The sequence below is a fragment of the Conger conger genome, chromosome 5 (assembly GCF_963514075.1).
Source record: "Conger conger chromosome 5, fConCon1.1, whole genome shotgun sequence".
Lineage (NCBI taxonomy): Eukaryota > Metazoa > Chordata > Actinopteri > Anguilliformes > Congridae > Conger > Conger conger.
In genome coordinates this window covers 65,962,467-65,987,466 of record NC_083764.1, presented here as the reverse complement: position 1 = coordinate 65,987,466, position 25,000 = coordinate 65,962,467, and the positions used below count along the sequence as shown (strand labels likewise).

General features: G+C 46.2%; 3 protein-coding genes and 1 pseudogene across 4 annotated transcripts in view; 1 reads left to right on the top strand and 3 right to left on the bottom strand.

The window, feature by feature from the left end:
- LOC133128993 (phosphatidylinositol 4-phosphate 5-kinase type-1 gamma-like) overlaps positions 1 to 3,813 on the bottom strand; it is a 19,431-nt pseudogene extending 15,618 nt beyond the window's left edge.
- Positions 3,814 to 5,363: 1,550 nt separating this feature from the next.
- LOC133129392 (phospholipid hydroperoxide glutathione peroxidase-like) lies at positions 5,364 to 13,095 on the bottom strand. 2 transcript variants are annotated; one of them, XR_009708811.1, is made up of 8 exons: positions 12,959 to 13,095; positions 8,397 to 8,491; positions 7,668 to 7,812; positions 6,884 to 7,035; positions 6,664 to 6,688; positions 6,401 to 6,501; positions 6,017 to 6,076; positions 5,364 to 5,713 (listed from the first exon to the last, which is right to left on the bottom strand). XR_009708811.1 is itself a non-coding variant. In XM_061243451.1 (7 exons), the coding sequence occupies exons 1-7, from the start codon at positions 13,022 to 13,024 to the stop codon at positions 5,681 to 5,683; spliced, it is 576 nt and encodes a 191-aa protein (XP_061099435.1). In that variant the 5' UTR covers positions 13,025 to 13,095; the 3' UTR covers positions 5,364 to 5,680. The 2 variants fall into 2 exon arrangements, 1 of the variants encoding a protein (XP_061099435.1); XM_061243451.1 differs by lacking the exon at positions 6,401 to 6,501.
- A 599-nt stretch (positions 13,096 to 13,694) lies between these two features.
- On the top strand, positions 13,695 to 17,681 carry LOC133128089 (DNA-directed RNA polymerases I, II, and III subunit RPABC1). The gene is made up of 8 exons (XM_061241346.1): positions 13,695 to 13,892; positions 14,453 to 14,627; positions 15,009 to 15,124; positions 15,222 to 15,302; positions 15,972 to 16,030; positions 16,389 to 16,467; positions 16,601 to 16,667; positions 17,444 to 17,681. The coding sequence occupies exons 1-7, from the start codon at positions 13,836 to 13,838 to the stop codon at positions 16,664 to 16,666; spliced, it is 633 nt and encodes a 210-aa protein (XP_061097330.1). The 5' UTR covers positions 13,695 to 13,835; the 3' UTR covers position 16,667; positions 17,444 to 17,681.
- A 2,252-nt stretch (positions 17,682 to 19,933) lies between these two features.
- LOC133128088 (rho GTPase-activating protein 45-like) overlaps positions 19,934 to 25,000 on the bottom strand; it is a 32,202-nt gene continuing 27,135 nt past the window's right edge. The window contains 5 exon segments of the mRNA XM_061241345.1: positions 19,934 to 22,355; positions 23,324 to 23,423; positions 23,674 to 23,974; positions 24,263 to 24,495; positions 24,769 to 24,906. Of these exon segments, the coding sequence (XP_061097329.1) occupies positions 22,138 to 22,355; positions 23,324 to 23,423; positions 23,674 to 23,974; positions 24,263 to 24,495; positions 24,769 to 24,906 (990 nt within the window). The 3' untranslated portion in view covers positions 19,934 to 22,137.

Genomic DNA, 25,000 nt, shown 5'->3' with positions numbered 1-25,000 from the left:
ACAGACATTAGGAACAGGAGTTAAAAACGCTTACCTAATCTCTCAAATCGTGCAACATCTGTGGGACATTAGACACGCAAACACAAACCCACTCACACTCACACAAACACAAACTCACTCACATGCAAACACACTCACATGTAAACACACTCACACACAAACACACTCACACGCAAGCACACTCACACACAAACACAAACTCACACACAAACACACTCACATGCAAACACACCCACACACAAACACAAACTCACTCACACTCACACTCACACACAAACTCACTCACACTCACACGCAAATACCAGACTGTGGGACCTATCCACACACTGGATCAGAGCCTTAACAGATACCAGACCATGGGGCCCATCCACACACTGGAACAGAGCCTTAACAGATACCAGACCATGGGGCCCATCCACACACTGGAACAGAGCCTTAACAGATACCAGACCATGGGGCCCATCCACACACTGGAACAGAGCCTTAACAGATACCAGACCATGGGGCCCATCCACACACTGGAGCAGAGACTTAACAGATACCAGACCATGGGGCCCATCCACACACTGGAACAGAGCCTTAACAGATACCAGACCATGGGGCCCATCCACACACTGGAACAGAGCCTTAACAGATACCAGACCATGGGGCCCATCCACACACTGGAACAGAGCCTTAACAGATACCAGACCATGGGGCCCATCCACACACTGGAACAGAGCCTTAACAGATACCAGACCATGGGGCCCATCCACACACTGGAACAGAGCCTTAACAGATACCAGACCATGGGGCCCATCCACACACTGGAACAGAGCCTTAACAGATACCAGACCATGGGGCCCATCCACACACTGGAGCAGAGACTTAACAGATACCAGACCATGGGACCCATCCACACACTGGAACAGAGCCTTAACAGATACCAGACCATGGGGCCCATCCACACACTGGAACAGAGCCTTAACAGATACCAGACCATGGGGCCCATCCACACACTGGAACAGAGCCTTAACAGATACCAGACCATGGGGCCCATCCACACACTGGAACAGAGCCTTAACAGATACCAGACCATGGGGCCCATCCACACACTGGAACAGAGCCTTAACAGATACCAGACCATGGGGCCCATCCACACACTGGAACAGAGCCTTCACAGATACCAGACCATGGGGCCCATCCACACACTGGAGCAGAGCCTTAACAGATACCAGACCATGGGGCCCATCCACACACTGGATCAGAGCCTTAACAGATACCAGACCGTGGGGCCCATCCACACACTGGAACAGAGCCTTAACAGATACCAGACCGTGGGGCCCATCCACACACTGGAACAGAGCCTTAACAGATACCAGACCATGGGGCCCATCCACACACTGGAACAGAGCCTTAACAGATACCAGACCATGGGGCCCATCCACACACTGGAACAGAGCCTTAACAGATACCAGACCATGGGGCCCATCCACACACTGGAACAGAGCCTGAACAGATACCAGACTGTGGGACCTATCCACACACTGGAACAGAGCCTTAACAGACACCAGACCATGGGGCCCATCCACACACTGGAACAGAGCCTGAACAGATACCAGACCATGGGGCCCATCCACACACTGGAACAGAGCCTTAACAGATACCAGACCATGGGGCCCATCCACACACTGGAACAGAGCCCATATTTGAAACTGAAATTATGCCCCTGTTAACAGCAACCAAATTAACACTCCAGCAGAGATAAATGTATTTACTTGTAATTATGTTCATCTTTTCATTCAGGCAGACAAGTGTAACGACTACAACTGATGATTTTCAGACAAGCACCATTCTGTGGGGTTCTGTTCAAGTCACTTTTTATTTTACATGACGAGATGCGAGCCCAGGCACTGGGGCCGACAGCTCCGCGTCCAGAGCCGGGTTCCTCACGGAGAACGTCTCCTGCATTTATATTGCAAATAAAGATGATCTAGAGTTGACAAGCATTGCTATTGCAACATTGCTCGCCCACAATGGCCAGTAAAGCCATACCAGACCCAATCTGTAAGCGCGCGTAAGTACATTCTTCCCTAAGTTACCCATACGCATAGTAGCCTACTCAGGGCGAGCGCGTGAAAGGACTCGAGACCTCGTTTGCGTGTCCGCGATCGTGGATCTGAGTCCCAGCTCAGAACAAGCAGTTTGCCCACTATTCGCTCCGAGAAAACCCAAGAGTTCACACGACAGTTTACGCCTACATCCCGAGACGGCTCACCATAAGCCCTGGGGCTCACACGGCCAGGTCAAGAGGAAGTGTAATGGATTGATTCACGAGCCTATAGCTTCCGCTTGTGATGGTGCGCACATGCTGCACGGACCTAGCCTATTCACCGTCACATATTTTTTATGGAAAAAATTATCATCAGTTTACATTAGGTTATTGACATTTAGCAGACGGTTCTTATCCAGGCCCACTGACAATGCAAGCATTGTAGTCTACCCCCGGAATAAGTGCGTCACTTACAACCTGTCACTTACAACCTGCTCAATAAGTCAATAAGTCAGTCCAGACCACGTCAAATCGATAATGGTCCTAGTGCACGAAGATCGATCTCTACTGTCTTGAACAGAATTACTCCCGTCAAAACTACCAAATAATATTGTGGTAATTCTATTCCACTGCAATCGAGCAAAATATGATTATCTAGATAATATGTTACCCAGCCTAACATAGAAGGAGGACCGTTTTGGCCTGGGCAATGTCATTGATAACAAATTAATCTCTCCACGTCTCAAAAGTCGTGTCAAGTTCTTACGTCTCTCGGCCTATCGCATTTTGTTCTGCATTCGGTTATGCTGGAATTATTGCTTGGCTATCTGCCAATACTCTGAATGGAGACGTTCGGGAAACCTATCAGACAGCACGAGGGACGCTCACAGCTTCGACGACCAATTACAATGCCTCTTCCGTCACTAAGTACACACATTATGATACCACGCCAAAAACTACTTAAAGGTCTTATTGGCAACCAGTGACACATTAGCTAATCGACTTAGCGGTGATCGATAATACATTTCTTCCTACCTGGCTTTTCCTACCCTGTGCGGAAATGTGCCAAAGACCTTTAGATAAATAAAAGTGCCTTTAGATAAATAGCCACACCACTGGTTATAAACATCTCTTAACAGCCATTGGCAGACACACAGGCGCAGCTGTAATACAATAATTTGAATGCTAGTAAGGCAACTTTAACCAGTGCTGCTGAACGTTAACTAACCGGAGCTCATTCGAAGCAGCGCTGGTAAGTTGGTCCCTATCTGTGCGCTCTTGAAATCGCCTACAGATTTCCAGCATCATGAAGCATCCACGTTATGTGTGATTGGCTATTATTCTCCGTGTGTTATAGCCGACGATACGATGGAAACAAAAAAAAAGTAGGCAAACCGATGGAGGGAAAAAAAAATATGAATAATAATACCCACCAATATCCCCGGCCTCCATCCCGCGACTGACAGTCTCCAAATCATCGGACACCACGGACCAAGATACCGCCCGGCCACAATCTCGCTCCGACAGGCTCGTAGCTCCGTCGGCTGCGCCTTCCATTCAGAATCCCGAAATCAAAAGACAAGGGACCACAGCCTGCACCGTCTTTGTAATATGTTATTGATTACAGGGGAACGGTTAACTCCGTCACATATCGTGCGATATGTAGGCTGCACATTTTTTAAATGACGTGCATCGCAAATCTGCCCCTTCCATCCTTCGACGTGTAGGATCCGCCGCTGCCTAGTCCGTCGTCGCGTCGCACGTCACATTCCGAGACTGTGGATATATCCTACATCCGCGACTGAAGCCTTCTCAGTGAAGCCCTGGGGAGTGCGTCGAGGGAAATGTGATTCTCCACACAAGGGGCAAGAGCTCGGATGCAACTGTTCCACCTGATTTTAAATCCAGCACGACATTCACTAAAAACGAACTCGAGACTCCCCCCGGTGGCCATTTTGTTTAAAGCGGCTCCTTCCCTGGTTCGAGGCGCTCCACTCTCCACACTTAGCACATTGGAATCAGTTTTCTGTATTTGTTAATGTGTTTAATTGAATGTAATAATGGTGAAGTAATTTAATTTAATTTAACGAAAGAATATGCATACCAGTATTGTAATCTTTGGGTGGCCACACCTTTCTAAAGACGATGCGTAGAGTTTAATCACACTTTACATCTAGTGTCAATAATATTAGTCAGGATGAAGGTGAAAATTATGGATTTTCTGAGTATTGTGGCTCAGTTTATTTACCAGACATTTATTTTACAGGTCTTTTTTCCAGGTCTGGCAATGACGTCCCATTTGCTAGTTCACGGAGGTATGCTGGGTAATCCCAAGAGTAGCCTACACAACGGCGTAAAGACGATTTCAGTGCAACCTGCTTCTGCCTAAACAAACATGGTGACTAATTAATCCCGTAATTAACCTGATTCTGTGTAACCGAATATGACCGTAAATCGCTTTTGTTGAAGACGTTATATAGGGGTAATGATGCACGAATGATATACAAAAGCAGCACAACCCCCTTTGGATCCCACCTTTTATTATAATAATCCGTTCCAGATTGCATCTACCGATAGGCATATTGCCATTTTACTGTGTGGATGGGTGTTGTTATAAATGTCCATTTTAAAGTAATTTCTTTTCCATTTGAGTTATGCGTTATGTTACAGGTCGTGCTATTTTTCGGTTTAGCCTGTCACTATCCGGATTATGCAGAGGGATTATGGTAATTAGGATTTCAACAGGAAGTCAGACCGCAAGACACTTCTAATTATGATCAGCGAGCCAATATACCAAGTATTCAATTGAAGTGATTTAATGCATTAAAAAGATTTCGTGATTTTTCCAGTTTGAAGAGTTCACTTCCGAGTAAGCCTACATCACCTGCCTTTTGATTGGTCTGTTCATAAGTGGGCTCCTAAAACACGCGGTAAACTTTGGCTACGCACAGAAATGAAAACTTTTCTTTGCACAAACGGATAACCAACAAATTGTCCAATAAACCAATTTTAGTTCGGTGAGCAAATTTACCTTGGTCAGCAAACTACTCACTGTATTAGGACAGCAGCACCAGCGGGATGATTTGTTAATACCAGTCTTATGATAGCCTGCACGCATCTCAAACTGCCGGGAGAGATTGCGAACATATCATTGTTCACATTAACCGTTGAAATGGGAAAAATTAACATGTATTACTGTACAACTCCACAAGTCTGCACACAAGCCTCAATGCAGACAATTCAAGTTGATTTAAATAAGGAAAAATGTTTTGTTTACAATAGTTTTAAACTCATGGGAAAATTGTCAAAACAACAGCTTGGACACAATGGGTTCCGCAGGTTTATTTATTAATTAGCTGCACATTACAAAAGTCTAGATCAAGCCTTCGGTTACAAATACACTTATAACATTGAGGGGGAAGGTCTTAGGCCTCCTCTCGAATTTGAACAGGGTCATGCTGGGTGCTGGAGTCCTCCCAGGTGGGGGCTGCACGCCTGGGGGTTCATCAGGCCGGTCCAACCCATCTGTGAACAGGTTTCAGGACAGGCCGTCACTGGTCTGGGGAACGGACTCAAAATCCCAGCATGCCACGGGAGAGGAGAGACGAGACACGACAAGGCAATACTTCAGTCACATGGGACGGCACACTACATATAACTGGGGAGATCTTTTTCCACCACCTGGAGAGAGAGGGAGAGAGGCGGAGAGAGAGGGAGAGAGAGAGGGAGAGAGGGCAATGTAAAACACAGCAGTGGTACATAACACCAGTTATTATGTGAAACTACCAGGAAAGGAAGAGGGCCTTGAATCACTAGTACAGATGCGACCCGATCCAACCGAGACACTTAAAAATGGTAGATTTTTAAATGTTAAAGACAGGTGGCAGGTTGAGAGCCAGGCTGGGAATTTAGCCAGGACACCGGGGAAGCCCCGTTCAGCATCAGCCCAGCGCTTTACATGCAGGAGAGAAAGCATCGACTCACACTCGGATCATCCATGGGAGAGTACCTCTTCACCACCTGCCCTTCTTTGTTGATAAGAAACTGAACAGGAAGAGAGGGAAACGAAGAAGCGGTTTACCATCGATTCACATTCAACTGCATGCATTTAGGAGACTTATCAACTTACACAACTTAGCATTTTTACGTGGTAAATCCATTCATACAGGCAGATATTTTATGAAAGCAATCCATGTTCCATACATTTACATCAAAGGTACAACAGCTGTGACCTACCTGGGAATGAAACCTGAAACCTTTAGGACACAAGTCTAGTTCCCTACCCACCACACCACACCACCACCCTAAAATCACGCCCAAGCCACAGACAGCCCCGTTAGATCGTCAGTTTGGGTCGGTTGTAATCACCTGTCTGTTGCAATCAGTGCACAAACTCGATCAACATCCTCCAGTCCGTCCACATCGGCAAATGTCAAAGAATGTCAAGCAATTAAAAGTGACGTGTGTGCCTGTGAATTTGGCAGCGGGTTTTTATTCCAAATAGACTCACGAGGCCATTCTGGCAGCCAACACCAAACATATTTCACAAGGGGAGCACAAATACTATTCAGTTACAGCCAAACACAGCCAAATAACTGACCCATAAGGACAACACACAAAACCAGACTCACCTTCGTGAAATTCCATTTGATGTTGCTATGCAGAGAAGAAACACACACGGTTAACAAGTTATTCAAATCTTACAAATTCAAAACAGCGGAGCCACATAAGAAATTATTTCTTGTTTTTATATTGGAACATCCCCCCCGCCCTACCCTGTCCCCTGCCCTACAAACCTAAATGTCACAAAAAATACTAGAAAAGACAAAAAAAAAAGTTTTGTAAACTCACTTTCCCAGAGTTCCTTTGCCCTTGGGCTGATCCTTCATCCACTTCCAGAGTGGGTGGGCGTTCTCACCATTTACATCAATCTTACTGAACAGGTCGAACTCGGCATGGTATCCCTTGGCAAACTCCTTTATCTCTTCCTCTGTTCCCGGTTCCTGAACGAGGGAGGGAAGGAAGGAATAAAGAAAACAGAGGGGAAGAGAAGGGATGGTCAACCTTGGCTCCACCTTCTGCCTCCATCACACACTGTATATTAAAAAAGGTCCCACATTGTGCAACTTCCCAGTGTTTTACTTTAGGTCCTGATAACTGTAAGACCACATTTGTGTGGTTTTAAGTACCAGACAGTTTTACTCGTCCAGTCCCCAGCACGTCTTCTGAGCCTAACCAAGAGCAGGCCGCTGTAGTGACCGTGTCTTTTCTTTATTTATAATCCACAGAGGGAAATGACATTTTCTACAATATGGGGCCTTTAAATAAGCCATTAGCTGGTAATCGTGGTGCTACAAATTCATAACTGGGGGAAAGGAGGGAGGGGGAAGAAAAAAAAAAAGAAAAAAAAAAAAAACCCCGAGCAGCACCCACCCAAGGCTGAAACAGCACAGACAGTCCAGTGATTACAAATGAGGCACAACAAGCACACCTCATTCAAGAGCTAGAGGGCTTAAGCTGCCAATTTGTGTAATCGGGTGTGCCAAATTAGCAACAAAATGAAAAACTACGGAACAGCGGACCTCCAGGACCAGGGTTGGGCAGCCCTGCCACAGACCCACGTCCATGGTCTTACCTGCTTTCCGAACTGGTTGCAGGGGAACCCGAGGATGCGTAAACCTCTCTCAGCGTACGTGGCGTGCATTTGCGCAAACTGAGTGTAGTTTACGGAGGTCTTGCCTCACTTCGAGGCAAGATTAGTGATGATACAAACATGACCCCTGCAAAGAAAGGAAGAGGGAACTTAAGGCACTAAAAGAAAGGCAGATTAAACCCCACCACCAAATAAGATGAATCCCACCTTAAAAACACTATCTAAAGAAGGTCTTATCAGCTACTGTATTTTATTGCATCTGCTCTTGTTCCTTTGGACTCAACATGTCAAATCTGTTCTGAGTCTAGAGTTCAGATGGTGTGACTAAGCTACTCACAACAGTCATTAGATTTGCTACGCTTCATTATAATTTTAGTCTTTACCACGCAGATTTGGTAGAAAGTGTGACGTGGGTATAGTATTGGGTAGGCCGGTACAGGTGTAGAGAATGTTTCAGAGAGTAGGGCCGCCTGTAGTGTGGTGATTAAGGCATGCGACTGGGAACCGCAAGTTCGGTGGTCCGATCCCCGCTGTAGCCACAATAAGATCCGCACTGCCATTGGGCCCTTGAGCAAGGCCCTTAACCCTGCATTGCTCCAGGGGAGGACCGTCTCCTGCTTAGTCCAATCAACTGTACGTCGCTCTGGATAAGAGCCAGTAATTTAATGTAAAGCATTGTTCAGGTAGATACAGGTAGACAGTGTGATTCACCTGTACGTCTCCAGGGAAACCTCGTTGCCATCGATGTCCTTGGCCGAGAACTCGTAGATGGATTTGGCGCTGCGCCAGTCTTCTGCTTGAGCCGCCTGGGGCAGAGGAGGAGGAGGAGGAGTGAGATCACCAGGGTGAGTGACATCACCCTTATGCATACACCACAGAGCTCCACCACAGAGCTTGTTTGCAAACCGTAGCAATCCTTCATTTCAGAGAGAATTAGAGCAAGCAGCTTCAGACTGCTCAATTAGCCTACACAGCATGAGTGACTGTTGGTCAACAAGGCAAGTGAATGGACAACCAAAAAACAGAGAGAAGGAAAAAATAATTTAAAAAATAAAAAACCCCAGCCATTTTAAAATGGTAGTAGAAAGGTCTCGAGTTCCTGACTCTGAAAGAGTTGAGGTTATAAACACGCAGATTATGATTGTTTAAATGTGACACCACTAAGCTATAGCTGCAGTGACTCCCAGTACAATCAATTCCCGATCAATTGCTGCTGGCAGTGAATGACTGACTACTCCGCCATAGCAACGAGACTGACCAGCGCAGGGGACTCTGGGAAAGGTAGGCCCATTTGTAAGAAGCAAGGCACGGGGAAACTCTCTGGGGACTGCATCATAACGACGAGTCTGCTGCAACCCCCCTCTTCCTCTTCCCCTTCCCCTCCACTCAGTTCAGAACAGCTCCAAGATGAATTACGTTTTAAAGGACATTCTCCTTCTGCATCCGTCTATTTATCCACGTTCAGATACCCCGTTTTGGGCTGAGGCTTGTGTTGGCAGTCTTTTGGTCAGTCGAGTACAGGCCAGCGATTGACACAGAACCTCCATCCAACAACAGGCCTCAGGCTTCCGTTAGCAACAGGATGTTGGGCTAAGTTCCAGAGCAAACTTTAGCTCTCTACTGGCATTTCTGGAGTTTCAGTTTTACAGTTATTTTATGTGAAATAAAATGTCATTCTAGGGCAGCCGGCAGCCTAGTGGTTAAGGACTGGCACCCGCATGGTTGGTGGTTCAATCCCCGTGTGGCCACAATAAAATCTTCACACATTGAGCAAGGCCCTGAACCCTGCATTGCTCCAGGGGGGATTGTCCCCTGCTTAGTCTAATCAACTGCAAGTCGCTATGGATAAAGGCGTCAGCTTTGGGCGGCACTGTCACCTCACAACAAGAAGGTCCTGGGTTAGAATCCAAGCCTTTCTGTGTGGAGTTTGCACATTCTCGCCACGTCTGTATCGGTTTCCTCCCACTATACATTACAATACATTAACAGTATAAATAAAGGTTAATAAATACTATTGGAGCCAGAATGGGTTATGGTTATTGTTATTATTTATAGTAAGGAAATATGAGGATGAAATATGTAATTTAGGGTTTTGCATTTATTATAATTTAATAATATTTTTGATTTTCTGGATTTCTTCATGTATTGCGGAGCAATTTGGAGGTGCAAAAATGCGTTGGGACCTGCCCTCTCAGACAGGTGACTGCAGCACCTGAACTGCTATAACTAATTAAAAGCAGTCTCGCTCCCTTGTTGATCAGGCTAGTTGGCAAGACATGCAGCTAAAAGGTTTTTTGACCGCGGCAAGCGCTACGTTTTGGAATAGGATCATCATCCAACTATTTGCACCTCCATGTTGCCCGGACCATCTGAAACTCAAGGTACCATAATCCATTACAGCTACAATAAATATTTTTTTGTTATAACCACGAATCATCCGGACAATTGATATAGCGTTTGAAGCACGTCAACCTAAAGCTGGACTAGTAAATCGCTTTTACAAATACAAATGAATAACTAGTGTAACTAGGACAAACTACTGGAGAGGACTTTAATGGTCTGATCCTGGAAAGCATCAGCTAGATAACAGTAATGTGATGAAATGTCTATTCTACAGAAGCCAGCTCTGACACATACTCACAAGAGGGGGGGGGGGGGACGACTGTTGTTCTAACTACCCAGCAATCATTACATTACATTACATTAGCATTTAGCAGGCGCTCTTATCCAGAGCAACGTACAATGAAGTGTAGATTGAACACAGTGTGAAGAGGACCCTAGAGGACAGCATGGTTCCGAGTCCTAGTGTGACCATACAGATATAAATCGGAACCCTTGAAGAATACTTCCAACGTACGAACTAGCATACCACGGTTGGTAGCAATTAATATATACAACTATATATGAGTTCCATTATAATCTATGGCATATACAAGGCTAATCATGGTGGTGAGGCAGGGAGGGAAAGGTGCAGCCTGAAGAGATGATTCTTCAGTCTGCGTTTGAAAGCGGTCAGAGACCCTGCCATTCAGCAGAACACACAGCAGTCTTGACTGAGAATTATGAGCTTTTCAGAAACATTAAAACTAATACTAAAATACCCAGAAACAAGCTGCAAATGTCTTGGAGTAGAAACTTGTAATGTCAGTATTTCTGACACACACATTTGAAAAATATTCTATTCTTAGACGCAATTACAGCAAAACAGACAGTCCTGTTCTGCCCCGCCTCCTGGTTTTGGAAAGGGGACATCATTTCCTTAAATTGTGTGTCTCAAAGCCTAGAAAGGCTTAAGACCATAATGGTCTCTTCAGTACATACACTAGTGAGGAGTTTTAGGTCTACCTGTACGCCAGCTTATTAATGCAAATATTTAATATCAGGCAACTAAAGGCATTAACGCATGCAGACAAGGTCAACAGGTTCAGCTGTTTTTCAGAACAAATGAACAGAATGAGGAAGAGATGTATTCTAAGTGACTTTGATTGTGGAATGATTGTTGGTGTCAGCCAGGGTGGTTGTCCTGTGATTTTCACCCTCAATGTCACTAGAGTTTGCAAAGAATGGTGCAAAAAAACTAAAAACATCCAGTGAGCAGCAGTTCTGCGGGCAAAAATGCCTTGTTTACAGGAGAGGTCACAAGACAAGGGCCAGACTGGTGGTAACAGTGGTGTGCAGAAAAGCATCTCTGAACACACGCGTCAAACCTCTTAAGTGGATAGGCTACAACAGCAGAAGACCAATACGTCTAAAAAAATGTCTAACAAATACCTAATAAAGTGCTCAATGAGTGTATGTGAAATGAGCCACCAGTACTGACCTTATTTCCTGCATGACATCTGGCCCCTAAATAAGACACGGCCCAAGTGACGCAGCGGTTTAACGGTTTATCATGAAAGTGCACACAAAATTGCGCAAGCTGACAAGAGGTTGCAACACCGACCTCTACCCAGATTTATTATGCTTTGAGCTTTTAGAAAACGGTTCGCTGACATATTCCTGGCTATTTCTTACACGGGGTATTTGTGAATCACCATTTCCTCTTCCATAGGCGATCACGATAGGATATTAGAAACATTCAGATTCACGATCCATCTTATTCTTCGCTATCAACACACTACATTGGCAGCTCTGGCTTAAAAAAATATATAAAACATTCTAGTGAATACTACTTAAAGAATGATTTTTTTTTTTTAAAGCGAATATGTTGCCCTTTGTTCGAGTTACGGGGAGTTAGTAATCCGTTTTGCCATTAAGAGCGACCCCCCACCACACACCCACTCCCTTACAAAACATGGTTGATGGATACAAACGTTAAATGTGTGTAATGTTAATTATGTACCTAGCCCAACACTTGAATGTGTGGGTAGATAGGTCGTTAAAATGAAAATGCCATTGCAACGATAGATTCATGTGATCCCCACGGCCGGCAGATTCAGGCGGAATACGTCTTGAAAATGGAGGACAGACTGGCGCAGAAGGGAACTACCAATCAAACCTAATTACAGTGAACCTTTCAACAATTTCCAACAGTTAGCCAACTAGCTGCCCGGTCCGCACATGAAAATTGCATTCGGTGGCTAACCGTTTAGCTGTATGACAGCATAGGCTAGTTAGCTAGAACGCAAACGTTTAACCAACCTGTATGTTACTAGCTTGCTATAGTAGCAGTTGGATTTCATTAGCCTGAGTTACACCTGTGCACTGCTTTGATTAGCTGGCTAGCTTTAGTTTTTTTAATACGTCATCGAATAATACCTCACTAAATATAATACGGGAGTAAGTTAGCAATTTAGCCCTCAACACTGCTCATTTTATTTATTTATTTAGCAAGTACAACGATAACCGGTCACACTGTAAACATTAATTAACTAACAGCTGCACTAGCTAACTTCTCCCAAAAGCTGACGCAAGCTAACACGCCGTTAGCCAACGTTATTATGACTGGCCAAATAACATAGTTATCAAATCAGTTTGTTGACAATCTGGTGATAAAAAAAATGTCATGATCACATTACGTTATGTTATGGGTTAAAAATAACCTGCGATTTCCAAACAATTTTAGCTACATTTTCAATGCGGCAAGCGCGTCAACGTCGGACTTATTTGAATGGGGGTACACTACACAGTGCGCTATAAAAGCGTACCAGTCAATGACACTTGTATCGGTAACCTTGTTATGATTATATTTATAGCACAGGAAGCTAACGACAAATTAATTCCTATACACCGATTTACCAGTGAACAGCCGTAATGAAGCACAAAAAACTTACCATTGCACTGACGAACGCACGACTCCCTAAGATCCCAAACCCGAAAGCACGCTTAACTACCCACATATTGCTGTAATACCACTGGCTCCTCCCACATTATAACCCGCCCATAAGATCATATGAAGCCAATCATCTCCCTTCAGACCCGAGAAAGGGGTGTGGCCACACGGGTTTTCTTCTAAACTGCATATGCAAATAAAAGCCATAATATCGCACATTAACAACTTGTTGTGAAGTCACATAAACGGCCATTATAACGGAAACAAATTATTTCAATATTTGTTGTGCCTGAATTGATGACAATTTTATGTAGCTGAGTGTTATAACGAGGTAGGAGCCGGGACAAATATAGCAAATATTAATAAATACAAATAATCGTTACTCAAAATAAAAGGAATCACCGAAAAGAAAAACTCCAATATAATGACTAACTAACTTGAAAAATATTGTTTGGCGTCCAGCGTTCAATCCATCTTTCCAAAATGACACTCAATAACTAAAAATCAGAATATCAAAATATTCCACTAAACAGCGGACCGTTGCAATGACGTTCTTCCGGTCTTACCATAAAACAATATACTGCATGTGAGACAAACTGTGAAGTTTCATAAGTGCATTGTTAAATTTGCAACTTGGGTTGCTATACATATTTAGGAAAATATTCTGATGGAAATTGCCAACATTTACATTTTACTGGACATGCTTTCTTGACGAAAATACAGGCAAATATATGGACGCCACTACAGGGGTCCAAAAATCGCCCACGTGATCGTCTGGCTACGGAAGTAAGCGATTTGCCGGGAGAACAGCAAAAAGCGTGGCCGTTACCTTTTTATTTTCCCACCATTAGTGAAAAAAATAATCAGAATACGCCACTATGGATGACGAGGAGGAGACCTACAGGTTATGGAAAATTCGAAAAACAATCATGCAGGTGAGTGAATTTAATTTTTAGTTATTTAACGTTAGCTAGTCACAGTGGATTCGTTAACTTGTGTAACCAGTGTGCTAGAAGCTTATGTAGTGAGTAAACGGTAGACAAATCTCATCTGATAATTTCTCCACTGTAGTTATAAAATGCACTTGTGACGGCTAGATGATTACACATCTATTCATTAAGACGGATAGAAATCTGTAACTAGCATTACTAGCATAACAAAGCAAGCTATTGTTTTGGCTAGATGCGATGGCATCTGTGTGTGCATTCGTGTAGCTATGCATTCAGGGGTGTGAGATGTGTCTGTGTGTGTTTAAGCACGTTAAGTGTAGTATTGAGTGTCGTATTAAGAGAGAGAGTGTGAGTGTGTGCGTGTGCGTGTGCGTGTGCGTGTGCGTGTGCGTGTGCGCGTGTGTGTGTGTGTGTGTGTGTGTGAATGAATGAGTGAGTGAGTGTGTGTTACAGAAAGAGAGTGCGAGAGCTTCTATGTGTGTGTGAGAGAGCGAGAGGTAACCGCTGGGAAAACTGCTGTGAACTTGCTGAACGTCCTGTCACAGCTGTGTCATGACCGAGGTTACCTAGTGACCCAGGATGAGTTGGACCAGACCCTGGACGAGTTTAAGAGCCAGTTTGGAGACAAGCCCAGCGAGGGTCGCCCTCGACGCACAGATCTCACAGTGTTGGTCGCCCATAACGATGACCCCACGGATCAAATGTTCGTCTTCTTCCCAGGTAGGCTGCCGCGAGAGGAAACCCCCTGAAAAGTGTAGATCTGGGGGAACTAGATCTACACTTTTGCATCACATCACATTACATTACATTAATGGCATTTGGCAAACGCTCTTATCCAGAGCAATGTACAGTTGATTAGACTAAGCAGGAGACAATCTTCCCCTGGAGCAATGCAGGGTTAAGGGCCTTGCTCAAGGGCCCAACGGCTGTGTGGATCTTATTGTGGCTACACCGGGGATCGGACCACCGACCTTGCGGGTCCCAGTCATGTACCCTAACCACTACGCTACAGGCCGCTCACACACTTCAACCAGATCTGATTTTAGACCACGGCGTTGGCTAGGCGTACAGTGAACTGAACCGACCCGTCTCCTCTCGCAGAGGAGCCCAAGGTCGGCATCAAGACCATAAAGATGTACTGCCAGCGCATGCAGGAGGAGAACATCACCCGGGCGATCATCGTGGTGCAGATGGGCATGACGCCGTCCGCCAAGCAGGTCCGAAACAGAACAGAACGCCGTTAGCAATCGATAAAAATTGTCCAGGAGATCTTCCCGTTACTCACCCAGCTGTTGGGACGTTTCCCCCCCCCAGTCCCTGGTCGACATGGCCCCTAAGTACATCCTGGAGCAGTTCCTCCAGCAGGAGCTCCTGATCAACATCACGGAGCACGAGGTGAGCACGCCCAGCGGAGCCGCGGCCGGGGCCTTCGGTTGTCACGGCGATTAAGGTGTGTTTATTCTGGGATGCCCCTTTTGTTTTACGGCTTTTACCTGGGGGACCCAAGGTAAGGACACATCGCCGGGCCTCGCCGCCATCGCCTTCGAGGAAAGACTTGCAGAGGCAGCCAGCAGGTGACCGTTCAGGCCTCAGAACAGTTTGGCCCAGTTCGTTGACGGCCGTTGAAGCATCGCAGCGGTTTGTAAGGACACAAAAGCTGTTGAATTACAGTCCCCTCTGAAAGTATTGGAACAGCAAGGTCAATTCCTGCCAACACAACAAAGGACTTGGGAGTGGAGTTTTTAGAGTGGCCAAGTTAGTCACCAGACCTTTACCTGATATAGCATGCATTTCACCTCCTGAAGAGCAGATTAAAGGGTTTTTATCTCAACCCAAAATGTATTCAGTGTATTGCAAAAACAATATAATTGGCCTTGCTGTTCCAATACTTTTGGAGGGGACTGTACATTAAGGAAAGGTCAAGCTTGAGCATAAAAGCCCAGAGGTTATGTGTAATTCGCAAACTTGTCATGTTGGTCATGTTGGTCATTTGAGTCATTTGATCTCTAATGAATTGTTTTGCTGTTTGAGAGCCTGATTGTTGGCCTGGTCTGACTTCTGCAGCTGGTCCCAGAACACATAGTGATGAGCAAGGAGGAGGTGACTGAGCTGCTGGCTCGATAGTATCCTTCTGGAACGTGTGGGGTGATGTGTGGGGTGGTCACTATGTATATGGTGAACACCTGAATAATGCTGTGCATACAGAGGGATTATGAGTGATATGTATTGTGGAGGGTTATTATTGAATTATATATATTGTGGAGGGTTATTATTGATAGTGATATATATATATTTTGGAGGGTTATCAATTAATTATATATATATTGTGGAGGGTTATTAATGAATTATTATATATTGTGGAGGGTTATCATTGAATTATATATATTGTGGAGGGTTATATTGAGAGTGATATGTTGGGCTGTGGTTCTGCGGTTCTGTGGTTCTGCGGTTCTGTGGTTCTGCGGTTCCTTATCGTGGCAGTAAGCTGAAGGAGAGTCAGCTGCCCCGGATCCAGGCGGGGGACCCCGTGGCTCGATACTTCGGCCTGAAGAGGGGGCAGGTGAGCCACCCCGCTAACGTCACACATTACCGCTCGTTCATTTAATTGTAATGTGGTGAACCAGTGACCCGCATGAACTGGTGCTTTGCTGGTTTGGGTGGGAGGTGGTTTCCTAATTACTGTTTGCTGACAGGTGGTGAAGATCATCCGACCTAGTGAGACAGCCGGACGCTATATCACCTACCGATTGGTGCAGTGAGGTACGTTCGGTTTGGCAGTCAACCAATCAGTGTGTGTGTTATAGCTATGTGGCCTGGCCCACATTTCTTAGCGACCGAGTGTTTTATTTATTTATTTTTTTGCACATTTCCCTTTGACATTATGGAGAGGGCCCTGCGATGGACTGGCGACCTGTCCAGGGTGTATTTCGCCCAATGTATGCTGGGATAGGCTCCAGCCCCCCTGCGACCCTGATCAGGATAAGCGGGTTCAGATAATGGATGGATGGATGGATGGATTATGGAGAGGTCATGCAGATATAGATTGATTTGGATAGTTGTTTGTTCCTAATCCCCATGGTTTGGTTTAATTGATTTAAATAGTATCTCCGGAGGCCAGTAGAGCTGTGTGTTGAGAAGTGATGGCTTCCTTTGCCCTATGGGAGCAGCGCTGGTTCAGAGATCACACTGTTCACTTTAAAACTTTGCTTTGTTTAATTAATATTCTGTTTTTATTTTTGCCCTCTTTATAATTAAATTGTACATTTCATAGGCATTGCAAGTCATTGTTTCTACCAACACCAAAAATAAAAATCAACTGGGTATGGTTTTTATTTTTGTTTGCTGTTCATTATCAGACCGCAATTGTTTTGGATTCAAATACTTTTCTGTGCTCTACTGATCTTGCCTGGTGCAATTTAGCCAAACAAGAGGACCGGTTTGCACTTTTTGAGAATATTTTATAGGCTCTAATACACCAGAACCGCTCAGTAAAGTGTAGAAAAGTAAATGTTTACCTTTGTTTTTCTTGCCTGCAGGTTGTCAGGCCGTCCTCCAGAGGGTGCTAGTGATCCCGGCGTGTTTTCTTCACAGTGGAAGAGAGACTGTACCCTGGGAAGAATAACATTTTGTGCTACTAATTATTGAAGATGAAACTTTTCCTATTTTTTCTCCCTTTTAGTTGTTTTGTAAATTTCTGTTTTTTAAAGTTGTAAGACCTGTGTCAATAAAATGTCACTGAGTTAAAAAAATAAAAATAAAAAAAATAAAATGAAAGGCTTATTTACAAGCTGCTTTTGTGTGAGATGTAAATGATGTGTTCTGGGGAGTATATCACAGTGGTGGATTGCTGAGTGAAACAGAACCCTCAGGAAACTGGAACATGAAGTAAAAAGAGCTGTGAAAAATTTTACTTCCGATAATCCTGCTTCATGATATAATCCCTGGGAAGAAAGGACTCCGCTACAGATGAGACAAATAAAATCTCTGCACATCTACATAAAGACTGCGCAAGATTTGGCTTAGTCCATTCATAAAGTTAAAAAAAGAACCAGGATTTTAGCATTATAGTGCCGTGCTTGCTTCTCGTGAGTACACAATTTCTCAGGATGTTTTTGACATGCAGGCAGGGTAAAATTAGAGCACGGCACTCAAAACAGAGTTCACACTGGCTGCTGGATTGTTCCTGGGCACAAACTTTCTTTGTTGCTGACTGTGGAGCGCCCCCCCCTCCCTGATGTGGAATCCCCCGCTCCCCCATGAAAATGTGTACAGTGCACAGACCCTCAGTGTCCAGGAGGGGGCAGCAGTGTGGCACAGTGCCGAGGGACCTTTAACCCTTTATGGCAGGGGGTCACCCACCCTGTTCATGGAGATCTACTGTCCTGTTGGTTTCACTCAAAACCTCAGCAAAGCGCACCTCACTCAACTGCTAGAGATCCTGTTGAGCTGCTAATTGCTAGAATCAGGTGTGCCAAATTAGGGTTGGAGTGAAAACCTACGGGACGGTCGATCTCCAGGAACAGGGTTGGTGACCACTGCTTTATGGCGTGACATCAGAAATATGTTAATAGATGTAAAATTCTGAATACTGAACATTCTAATGCTGATGTCACAGTTGCTACTAGTGGACTGACTTGGAACTTTGAAAAAAAGAAACCATTCCAAAAACAACTGCTCTTCAAAAGGTTAGTAGTCTGTATCAATGTGGTTTCTGACCCAGTTTGAATGACTGCATGGCCCTAATTTAATGTCCTCCAGGTCTGCTGGCCTTCTATCCTCCCTATACCTGGGAGTCAGGTGTGAAGACAGTTGTTCGATTAATTACCTGGGAAGAAAGACAGCCAGAGCCGAATTTGGACTCAAGGGCCAGATTCGGGAATATCTAGTCTAGAGGTTTAAACACCAAGCTTACTGCAATTGACTCCGTGTGACCGGGATCACGTTCAACCTCGACAAAACGTAGCATAATGTTTATTTTTAACAGAAACCGAAACGGTGGCTTAACATCCTGTTGCGAGCAGTGGAGGACTGACTCGCATAGTACTGTTCGCTATAATGTCGTCTGAGAATGCGTTCTCTGGCTTAGGCCTACATCAGGGGTCGGCAACCCTGGTCCTGGAGAGCCGCAGGGTGTGCTGGTTTTTGTTTTCACCTTAATGCCAGCAACTGATTCATACCCAAAAAACCAGGTGCGGCCAGTTAACTGAGTAATCGACTACTTTAATTGATCAATTAAGTGCAGAGTAACAACGAAAGCCAGCACACCCTGCGGCTCTCGAGGACCAGGGTTTCCGACCCCTGGCCTACATTATTATTGATTCCGGCTACACCCCCGACATACCCGCCAAACTGGAGCGAACATGCCTTAAAGCCTGTTATAAAACGTTGCACATCGTCGGGAGAAAACATCGTTCAACACAGAAACCGTAGCGAAACGCTGTCACCGGGTACATTAAAAATATATTTTACATCGGAGGTTTCTGCATGACGCCCCATAATTGGACGTAAGCTCCGCTCGGCACGTTGCTGTGAATCTGGGGGGGGGGGGGGGCACCGCGGCCTGATAAATGCTCAGCCAATCACAGCAGCGGTGTACATTCTGTGTGAGATCGACGGTTAAAACGAACGAAGCTGCAGCTTGGGAGCCGCGCGCGGTGGATTTCCTCTTGGCGGGCTGTTTTTCCGTTGACAGATAGCGGCTTTAGAGGTGCCATTTCCTGCTTCAGCGACAATATGTGAGGCTTCCAGCGCACGCAGGCTCTCAGACACGGGTTTTTACTTCATTTATTTATTTATTTATCTTGCACCTGCGTCTCCCTCAAAGTTTCTGCTGGTTTGTTCTTCCCGTTTCTCAGTTTCACTCGAGAGACAAGGCGGCCATTGTACATTGTTCCACAGCTTCGGACACTAACGGTATTATGTATATATTTGGATTTGAGCTTTTGAGTCAGTCCACCAAGTAAGCCACGTGTGAGCTGAACCAGCGGTCGGCCATTTTGAAACACCACCACAGATTTCGCTGTTCCTTCGCAGTAGAAAATGAGTTTATTCAATAAAATTATACACACTTCCCTCCTTTTCTTAACTATTCATGTACATGGAGAGGGAGTACATGTTTTTCTCAATTTAAAAAAATAACTTAAGCACGAACAACATTCTGCATTCACCACACACAGCAACAGTATTTCCAGTTTAAAGCCCTTGTAAATATTTAAAACAATTTTTCAAACAAAATATAATTAAACAGAATGATAATATTACTGAAGTTATTATTTTTTTTTATCTTCCACTAACAACATAATATTAACCGAAACATCCGGCTTTCGTTGCCTTGGATACAACAGCTGAATGGTGTAACAACTTCCTCCATATAGAGACTGGACAGAAGAATATAATCTATAACAGTGGCACACACAGCACGATTTTTCACATGGTTAACAGAAACTGCCAGGAAAGAGGCCTTATCGACCAGAATTGATCGGATCACCATGACAAACCAATTAGAAAGGCTTTGTTATCCACGCCAGCACAAACCAACAAGCAACAGATAACAGGAGGAAAGGGAAAAGCCCACATTTTGTGGTTCTTGGAAGACCAACTCCACCCTAAAGTAGTTTTAAAGGCCTTTATCGATGGGCAAGTCGAGAAGCTCGGTAAAATAACCAAAAGCTGAACACTGCATCAGTCAGAATCGCTAGCGGTTACGGTCAGACTCTCAAAAGGAGGGCCAAATGGGCAAAACATTCATGGTTTCTCGCCATTTTGCTCTTAGCACACATGCTAACGGGAAGCACGCGAATAAATAAATAGCGTAGCCAAATGGAAGTGCAGAAAATCCAGGAATGCTCCGATTAGATTAATCTTGTCGTGCGTTTGGTCACAGTGTCGTGACCACACAAGGTATTTCACCAAAGACTTAATGTCACTTCAAAATTCAACCAATCCCATTCGGCCAGCTGTGCGACTGCAGCAACAACAACAGTGCAAAAACCGGCGAACTCTAGGCGGCATACTCCGGCAAAATATAGGGGGGTCCAAATGTCTGAGACCACATTGTTTTTGTTTCCATGTAATCCTGGAAATAAACAACATTTTAGGATTCTGAAAACATTTCAACAGATGAAAGTTACTCCCAAAGCTTTGCGAGAACTACTTGGACCAAAGACAAGCACGGAGTGCTGGACAATCACCCGACCGCAACCCCACCGAACACTTACGGGAGCACTTCAAGACAAAGGCCAAGACCGCTCGAGTGCACGTACGTAAAGCAAAAGGAGGACAAGAAATTCTGAAAGATTATCCACTCAAATTGTTATGCTGATAAATAAAATTGAAAAGAACGAGAAATAGAAACATTTTCACTCATGGTCTCAGACTTTTGGACCCCACTGTGCGTGTGTAAAAATATCCTGATAAAATGTTTGACTTAGAAGATATATTGTCAATCTGTTCCTCCCGCGGAAGGGAAGAACGCTGGGCTGGTGTCGGTGTCTCGTCACTGAACACCAGGCCTGCTGACCCGCGGTCAGGTCCAGTACACAAAAGCAGAAACCGAAATGATTGAAAATGAAACTAAAAACAAAATATATCTTGAATATCGTGCATTGCATTTCATGCCTGTAAGAGAACAATGGCACTGCACAGGACGCTGACCTGGGATGCTGGAAGCAGACTGGGTTTTGGATGCAAATACTTTTCTGTCACTGGACACACACTCACACTCTCACACACAGACAGATAGACAGACAGACAGACAGACAGACAGACGGACGCACGGACGCGTCTTCAGTCTGAGCAGAGCTGTCATAGTCCATCTCAGATCTTTGGCTTTTCAGACATTAAAAAAAAAAAAAAAGCAAGGTAGTACATTACATGTACAAAAAACTTAAAAACTCAAATGTAAACAAGAAGAAATATAAAACAATTCCAGTATCCACTTAAAATATATAAAGATAGCATAAAACTGACCAAAAGGGGGGGGGGGTCAAGCAAGTGGATTTGTCCCGAGACACTCATAGCAAGTCTAGCACATGCTTCTCTCACACTTTAAACCCATGAAAACATCAACAGCATCTCCCCCAAACAGGCATCCCCATGGACAGCCTCGAGCAAGGAGGGGTCCTGAGACCGTGGAGCTCCTCCCACACGGAGACCAGCTCCGCCTCTGAGCTTTCTCTGGCTGGGGTGAGGGGAGGGGAAGGACAGAGGAGGGCGGGGGGCAGGGCAGGTCTCAGGGCTCTTGGCAGTCTGGGGGCTCTGTGTCGGGCAGGGGGGGGAGCTCCAGGCTGGACCGGGGGCTCTTCTGCTCCTCCTCTGTGCTCGTCTCGCTGGCCTGCTTGGCCAGGCGGGACAGCCTGCCCTGAGACCCGCCCCCTCCCGCCGCCTCGTCCAGCTCCCAGTCCGAGTCCAGGGACCTCTCCTGGGACCCCGAGGAGGCCAAAGAGTTGCCTGAGTAAAAAGAAACAATAAATACTGTATGTAGCGCTTTCATCCATAGCAGTTTACAATGAATTAAGTGCTGAGTAACAATGAAAGCCAGCACGCCCTGCGGCTCTCCAGTGCCGGAGACTCTACACTGATTCTCTCTCTCTCTCTCACACCCTTACACACACACACACACACACACACCCTTACACACCCTCTCACACCTTTACACACCTTTACACACACACACACACACACACCCTTACACACCCTCTCACACACACACCCTCTCTCACACACACACACACACACACACACACACACACACACACACACACACACACACACACCCTTACACACCCTCACACACACACACCCTTACACACCCTCTCACACACACACACACACACACACACACACACACACACACCCTTACACACCCTCACACACACACACCCTTACACACCCTCTCACACACACACACACACACACACACACACACACACCCTCTCACACACACACACACACCCTTACACACCCTCACACACACACACACCCTTACACACCCTCTCACACCCTCACACACACACACACACACCCCCTTACACACCCTCACACACACACACCCTTACACACCCTCTCACACCCTCACACACCCTCACACACCCTCACACACACACACACACACACACCCCCTTACACACCCTCACACACACACACCCTTACACACCCTCTCACACCCTCACACACCCTCACACACCCTCACACACACACACCCTCACACACACACACCCTCTCACACCTTTACACACACACACACACACACACACACACACACACACACACACACACACACACACACACCCTCTCACACCCTCTCACACACACACCCTCTCTCACACACACACACACACACACACACACACACACACTTCAGTGGAAACCTCTCACTGCACCACTGCAGAGGACCAGGCGATTGGTCTCTAACTCACCGCAGAACTCCTCCCCCTTTTCTGACTCAGTCCTGATTGGCTGACACTCCTGTCCATCACCTTGGTCCTGTCCTTCATTCCCGCCCTCCTCGCTGCAGTCCTGAGATGGGGAAAGGGGGGTGACCATGTTACAGTGAGTGACCATGTGACTGTAACCGGATTTGTACTCCTTCACCGAAGTATAAATGCAAAGCGTGTCGTCGGACACTTTCATTGTTGTGACACCGGGGCTTGAACCACAAACCTGAGCCACTGGGCTGCAGGGCTGTATAGATCAGGGTTAGGGTTCCCAGTTCTACAGGGAACAGGTTGCTATGGCAGCATAGCCCTGGTTCTCAGACCGAGCTCACCTGGCTGTGCCTCTGGGAGGAAGAGGCGGGGTCTGGGGAGGAAGAGGCGGGGTCTGGGGAGGAAGAGGCGGGGTCTGAGGAGGAAGAGGCGGGGTCTGAGGGGGAAGAGGCGGAGCCCGGGTGGAAGATGGCGTCGTGGAACACGATGAGGGCCTCCACCACGCGCGCTTGGTGCGGGTAATCGACCAATGAGGATAGAGACACGGTGGCGCCCGTGGGGCGGGGCCGCATGAGGGTGGGGCCAAACACAATCCCCAAATTACTGGGGCTCATCTTATTATCCTCTTCCAGCTCCGCTATCCTGAGAGGGAGAGAGGGAGAGAGAGGGGGGTTAGAGGAGGGAGAGAGAGAGAGAGAGGGGGAGAGAGAGAGGGGGGTTAGAGGAGGGAGAGAGATTAAGAGAGAGGGAGAGGGGGGTTAGAGGAGGGAGAGAGAGAGATTAAGAGAGGGAGAGGGGGGTTAGAGGAGGGAGAGAAAGAGGGGGGGGTAAGGTGAGCCTGAGATTAATCAGGAGAAACCACACCACCTGCTGATTATGACATCACAAGGGGAGAGGGAGGCCAGCCAATGGCAGCGGGCGGGGGCGTACCTGCGCAGGTGTCGGGTGATGTAGCGCAGCGTGGCTACGCTAGCGGGCGGGAGCCCCTTCACCAGCTCGCCCAGCTTCTGCACCAGGGTCAGCACCTCCGCGTCCGTCTGCGCGCCCCGGTCCACCAGCTCCGCCCCTTTCCCCGCCTCCCCGCCCGGCTCCGCCCGCAGGCTCTCCTTGGCCACGCCCATCAGATCGTTGTACATGCGGAAGGGCATGATTGGCTCGGGGAGCTGGGGAGTTATGGGTAAAAGAATGCGGTTCAGAACACCGGTGAATGTTTGCAATTCCGTTTCCTTTTTTTTTTACAATAAAAAAAATAATAAAATTACAAAGGCAAATCTCTGGAGAGCTGAACTGCAGGAAAACGTATCCGATACATGCATGGTATAACTGTTCACTGCAGTGCTCACCTGGACCTTGGCAGCTACTCTTTAAAAGGTTTCTGACATCTCCAGGGCATTTCCGGTTAATCTGTGCAATTGTGCTGCGCTCAGGTGACTCACCTGTCGCAGGTAGAGTTTGAGCATGTTGCTGATGTCGTGGGGAGAGGCCTGGGACAGCTCCACCAGCTCCTTCCCGTTCTCAAAGGCCTGGCACAGCTTCTCCACCCGCGTCTTCACCCCGTTCACCCGGTATATACCCTGCAGCAGAGCAGCTTGCAGCTTACAGTCTTACTCTCTCTCTCTCTCTCTCTCTCTCCCTCCCCTCCTCCCTCTCTCTCTCTCTCTCTCTCCC